Source organism: Triticum urartu, chromosome 7 (assembly GCF_003073215.2).
Source record: "Triticum urartu cultivar G1812 chromosome 7, Tu2.1, whole genome shotgun sequence".
Taxonomy (NCBI): Eukaryota; Viridiplantae; Streptophyta; class Magnoliopsida; order Poales; family Poaceae; genus Triticum; species Triticum urartu.
In genome coordinates, this window is record NC_053028.1 from 526902766 (window position 1) to 526909307 (window position 6542).

The 6542-nt window shown below is 42.3% G+C and overlaps 1 protein-coding gene across 1 annotated transcript; it reads left to right on the plus strand.

Annotated features, from left to right (window-relative positions):
* The first annotated feature begins 1741 nt into the window (after window positions 1-1741).
* On the plus strand, window positions 1742-5008 carry LOC125519017. Its single transcript, XM_048683900.1, has 7 exons — window positions 1742-2003; window positions 2800-2974; window positions 3079-3140; window positions 3247-3280; window positions 3735-3987; window positions 4130-4263; window positions 4715-5008. The coding sequence occupies exons 1-7, from the start codon at window positions 1742-1744 to the stop codon at window positions 4818-4820; spliced, it is 1026 nt and encodes a 341-aa protein (XP_048539857.1). The 3' UTR covers window positions 4821-5008.
* Window positions 5009-6542: the final 1534 nt, after the last annotated feature.

The window sequence follows — 6542 nt, forward strand, 5'->3', positions numbered from 1 at the left end:
CCGCGCCGCCGGCCGGCCTCTTCCTCCCAGCACGCCGCCAGCCGGCCTCCTCCCAGCGCGCCTCCGGCCGGCCTCCTCCCCACCGCGCCGCCGTCCGGCCGGCCTCCTCCCCACCGCGCCGCCGTCCGGCCTCCTCCCCACCGCGCCGCCGACCGGCCTTCTCCTCGAGCGTGCTGCCGCCCGGCCCTCTCCCCATCGCCGGCAGCGTCTCCATTCTGCTCCGGTCGGCTCTCTCCCTCCGACCACCATGGCTCCAACCTCTCGCATCTCGCACTGCCCCCATGTCGCTGGAGCACCCTGTCCGTTCACAGCCACCACTTCAGGCCGTTCAACGCCACCACCCGAAGCGGTTCACCGTAGCAGAACCCTGGATCCCGCTGCCACTATGTCTCTCTCCTGCTGCAGCATGGCTCAGCTACTGTACTTGGTGGAGGGCAGAGCTTTTCCTCTCTGGAATGGAAGTGTTCATGAGATAGGAGCAGAGAAGGAAGATGGAATCTGTTGGCTACGGTGGAGGTACCAGACTTTTATATGATGATGCTTACTGACAGAAGTGAAGGTCAGGTTCCCACCGTTTTAAACTCCCTCGCTTACCAAATAGATTTTATTTAGGATTTTGCAAAAAGATAAGCAAAGTGCGCTTACTCTTGATGGCACTCTATTTGTTACTGTATCCCATTATAGTACATGATGTTGAAAATAGCATTTGCTATTTAGTGAGAGTCATAGAGAAGCAAACATCATTTGCTACCTCTACCTTCTGGTTGTCATGAAGTAGGGTGCAGGAGGAAGAGGAGTGTGGATGGCCGCTCACCGCTGGCGCCGAACGGGCTTTGAGCCTTGCATCGCCAACCGAAGTTCGATCTGGCCCCTATTGCAGTACGACGTGGGGGTCACCGAGGTGTATGTCCTATGCCAAGGCACTCCTATGTGGCCGCCATGGTGTCGGAGCTGGGAGACGTTGGGGAAGCTCGCTGATGCGAGCAAGGAGGAGGTTGAGGTGTGCCATTCGGGAGCTACTCCGGTAGGAGTCTGGAGGATGTGGCGCCTCGCGTGCCCCAGTGAGGCCGCGCCCTCGTCATGGAAACACAGAGCTTCCGTTCACAAGTCCACCAACATGTTTGGTGCTCGTTCATAAGTGCTTGTTCGTGCAGATCTCATATCCTTGTGTGTGCGCATGTGTTGACGAACTTTGTGCTAAAATGAGTTCAACTAAGTTTAGATCTCTGTACAAAGTTCAACTAAGCCCTTCCCTAGTATGCCACTGTATGCTTCTTTATACAATCCCAAATGGATTATATAACTCCTAATAACAGAATAAATATTCTGGAAAAAGCTCAAATACTATCATACGGTCAGTTCAAAAAAAATCTGACGAGCACTTGCAATGTACATAGTTTTTGCAGAAAAGATCTCAAAAACTCGGGTTCACCGATTTAATGAATTATTATAAGTTCAATTTTGCTAATATCTACAGTTCTGGTTGAGGAATTTAGGTAGTTTATTTTTCTAACCCCCGACTGTCTATAGTTCATTAGTTAGTTGTCACTACACACATTGTTTACAAACTTAAAGTTCGAAGGGTTGGTTGTATTTAGTACTTCTAATTGGACTATTTAAGTCCAAATTTTTACTTTGCATGATGGAAAAAATTGTGTATCGTGTAGTTCCTCCACTAGAGCCACTGCGGCCCACGGCAGCCCATGGTGGTGGAGTTCGTCGCGTCCATCAGTCCAACCCCATGGCTTTAGGGCGTCCGAGTTTCGTCGCGGCCATCAGTTCGAACACCTGCATCACTACATGTGTTGCAACCACGGCCATTCGTGTCACTGCATGCTCCGTCACCGGCCTCCTGCGCACCGTGACCCCTGCCGCACTCCTTCCTCTCCCTGAAGCCGCTCGTGCCCTCCCAGGCTTGATATCCTGCTGCAGTGATGAGCTCCTGTACATCGCCGAAATTCCATACCTGCTCAACGGCACCAGCACGACGATGCAGCAGCTAGGCTGAACCCCAGTTCGTGCCTCAGGGTCAAGTACGCGGGCGCCTGCGAGGAGGTATCCATCTCTCTCTTCCTGCTCCTATGCTTTATTTGTACTAAGCTTTTGCGAAGATGCTTAAATGCACATGTTTCTTATAATCTTTACATACACACTCTTTCTATTTTGTCCCTCGCGTAGTCACTTTTCCTTTTGGCTCAGTTATAGTTTATTCCATTGCTTTTCTTTTTCCATGCATTACTACTGAACTGAACTGAAGCACTTCTGTTTGAAAAATTACAAGGAGACTTCTGCAGCCTACTAGCGTGTTCTTGCTTGCCGCTAATGTGTATTCATGCCGCTGAAGCTTGCTTGCCTAGCTGCTAGCCTGATTCTTGTTCTGTTATGGGTGCCGTGGTTATTTGAACTTTAATTGCAGCTACTATTACAGTGTGTGCGTACATGACTGAAACTGTATGATGTGTGTGCCATGGTTACCTGAACTTCAATTCTAGCTACTATTCAGATCTAATACTAGCACGTACAAGACTAGACTCGTACTACTGCGTACTAGTGTGCTATTTTGCTTATTCTTTCCTTGAACTTTGCATGCTCTCTATTCTTCCAGAGATATGTTCAAAGCTAGTTCCTCGGAGGTGTATTCTTTCATAGATATGTTAAAGCTAGTTCTTTATTCTTTCAGAGCTATGTTGTTTCCATACTTTCAGCTCACATTGTAGTTTTTTTCAGTTCAATGTATTCCAAAAAGGAAAAAACTGTGAATGGGTGATGAATCAACTTCCTGTACAGTTGTGCCATGAGCATTGGACGACCCCGACCACCGGCACCACTGCTTCCTGACCTCCTGCTTGCATCGCGGAGAGCCCTGGTCGTTCACAGCCACCACTCCAGGCTGTTCAACACCACCACCCCAGGCCGTTCATTGCCAGCAGCACCCTGGATCCCACCCCCTCACCCTAGGAGTTTCAGTTATCGAGTGAGTTTCAGTCCAACTTGAGCTTTTAGTCCAACTTGAGCTCCCTGAGATGATCATATAATTAACTTCAAAATTACTACATGGTCCATGTATTTTACGGCAAGTCCATGTACTACTACATGCGAAGTACAAAAGTTACTGCTAGTGAGAGTTCATTTAAATCCTGGTCAGTTCATCTCCTCAAAACATATTTACTTCTGCTCTGCTCTGATCTTTCTTCTGAATTGTCTTCTGAATACTGATGCATGATGTTCTTTGGTACATGTTTTTAGTACGAGTTTGGAAGGGCAGGAAGTTCTACTGCTGGTAAAGCATACACTCTATACAAAAAGAAAAACACACTAGGTCTACTAGTTCACTGTTTATTTATATTATCAGTTCGTAAATAAGCACATATAGAAGTTCGATTTGTGTTATTGAACCAGTTTGGTACATCGGTTTATATTGTATAACAATTTGCTACATGGGGAATTTTTGCATCAGTTCGACAAAAAATGTACAATAGTTCAAACTCTGAGAGCTATTAAGTTTTATTTTTTTAGAATGGGAGTTGTATGTTTACTCTTTGCCTGTACAGTGCATTTTGTATTCCTGGTTGTTGTAATTTTTTTTGTGTTAATAAAAATGAATTTATGTATTTTGTTAATCATTCCTCCACTTCCACCAGAAGAAAAGTGATTTAGACTCTTTATTGCAATCAGTTAGTTGACTATCTTAGTTCAACGAGTTAACCGTCTCGATTCACTTTTCTTGCTTCCAGGGCCAACGACGGTCGCCGCTCCTCGACCCTATTCCCGTTCGTCACCCAGCTCAACAGTCCACCTCGGTGCTCCAGCACCGGCCCCTCGAAGAGCTGGCTACAGGCCATCCGTTGCTCCGCCCCTGGATGCTGCCATCTGGTGGCTGGCCGTCTCACTCCAATACACCTCCCTCTCTTTGTGTACTGTTCTCTCTCAAGACTGGAAGTTATCCCTGATGTACCCAACGCAAGTTCAACATCATCATCTAAAAAGGTTCGCTGATATCATCACGAGGAATTCAAATATTCAACAGGTTCATATAAGAAACCACATGAAAATACAAAGAAAAGAAAGATTCAAAAATATGTGGCTGCTGCATTGGAGTTACTCTGACCCATGCAAAAATAAATTGCAGGAAGCAAAAAAGAAAATCTATTTACTCAGGGATGCAAGCAAATTTCTGGAGCAGACTCATCGGCGCATCAGCGACCATTCATTCAACAACAGTTCAATTACAAAAAGAACATCAGTTCAAAAAAACTGCAGGAGGTTTGGGAGCCAAACAACTGATATTTTGTTGTGTTCTAATTTTTTGGGTGCATGATTGAACAAGAGAAAAAAAGAATGATGTATCATATATATTCTGTTCTTGTAGGAGGTTCAAAGATGGTCGTGTAGCAAGTTAAGAGTTTGGTTTCATGAGAAAAATGTGATTTTTTGGTCAGGATTTTGCATTACTAGTCCAACCATACTAGGTAAAGTACCTAGCCAGTTCAATAACATCATCTTGTGCAAAAAAGTAGTTAAAAAAGGTCGAACTGACATATGCTTCAGAATGTCACAAAAAAATATTTATCTGTATTTGTCTTCTTCATGTTGAATTATTTGAAGTAAAACAAAAATAGCTCACTTTTGTGACTTTCATCATTTGAAAATCTACATGCCTCATGTTCGGACATTCAATTTGTTTAAAACTAAACTGATGGTGCTCTTGTTTCAGGGCCGGGGGAGAAGGCAGAACCTCTGGGTGCATGATGGAAAAAATTGCAAGTTCTTGTTTAGATGTTCAGGATACCCTTCTCTCATTTCATTTATGTTCAGGATAGCAGGTGCATGATGGAAAATTGTGTATCATGTAGTTCTTGTTTAGATGTCGTGCAAGTTCAAAAATTATCGATTTTGCCATTGGAGAGAACCCGTTGGTTGCATTGTTTTTCTAGTGTGACGTCCCTTGGTGTGTTTGGAGTATTGTTATTGTTGCTCTGCAGGCGAATGAATTAGCTTGTCCTGCTAAGATGAGGATGTTTGTGCTTGAGTCTTGAATTTTAAGAGGTCAGGGGAGATGAATATTTCTGTCATATGAAAGGACAAAAAGGTTTGAATTAAAAATATTGATCAGTACGAGTTAAAAACGGCGATCAGTTCGTAATAAAAAGAAATGGTCAGTTTGAATTAAAAAAGAAACACACATAGAAATTCAAATTGTAAAAGTTCAAACACAAAAGAAACCCCATAGAAATTCAAATGGTAAATGTACAAGTCGTAAAATGAGAGAAGTTCAGAACATCATTGCAAAAAAAATGTTGAGTTAAAATAAAACATGCAAAACATTTTCTTTTTGAAAAGAATAGCATTCAGTTCAACGATATAAACGATGCAAGTTCGGGGACGATAATATAGTAAACCGTTGAAAAGTTACAAGTAAAACTTTAACAAAAAAACAAAGTAAAGTCGAGTCTGCGAAAACACACATTCAGCACAAACAAACTCATACGGAGATCAGTTCGAGTACTATGTTTCTAAAACAGAAAAAATAGCATAGCCGGTATCACCGAATTCAAAACTACTATGTGAAAAATACCTCAGCACAAACATAGACATAGATCAGTACGAGTACTCTGTTTTTCAGACACGAAAAAAATAACACGATGGGTTTTACCTTATTCAAAATTACTCTTAAACGGTTGTAAAGTAGAGAAAGCGTTCAACATGACTAAGCTTCACATTTTCGATAGCTATCCAACGGTATATTATTTGCCCCATTTCGACAAACTTTTGAAAAAATTGCGTTCGAAATCAGATTTGACCGTATTCAAATTCGTTTTTAAATCGTAAGGAATTATAAAAACATTTCTATACGAAAAAATTGCGCATTTTTCATAGCTTTCCAAAGCCGTATCATTTGCGTCAATCCGACAAACCGTTTGCAAAAAATCGTGAAAATACGTTTCGCCCAGAATTTCACTGTTTTTCAAATTACTTTTAAATTGTATAAAATTTGAAAAAACAGTAGATATATGGAAGATGTGGATTTTTACCAGCTTTCCAACGCCATCTTATTTGCTCAATTTCGACAAACCATTTGAAAATTGAGTCCAATATACGATTCGCGTTTTCGGTTTTGAAAAAAATGGTTTTTTCAAAACTGCTCTTTAACCGCGATGATTTTGCAAAAAATTCCTATATATTTGTAATGTAGATGTCAAGAGCTTTTCAACGATATATTACACGCCCCATTCCGAAGAAAAGACATTCAGTTCGACGAGATAAAAATCATCAGTACAACCACGTGAAACCATCAGTTCAAGTAGGGTAACAGAATAATATTCTGTTACGCGAAACAGAATAGCCCAGATGTGTGTGTGTCTATATATATATATATATATATATATTCCTTAACGACATATTGCACCCGTACACTTCAGTATGGCCTAAATACGCCAGAGGCTTTAGTACCCCTCAATATAGTGTGAGAAGTCTGAACACTTTAACAAGTGCGGCACCCCGAACTTATAGCATTATATGCATCGGCTCCGAATCATGTCATG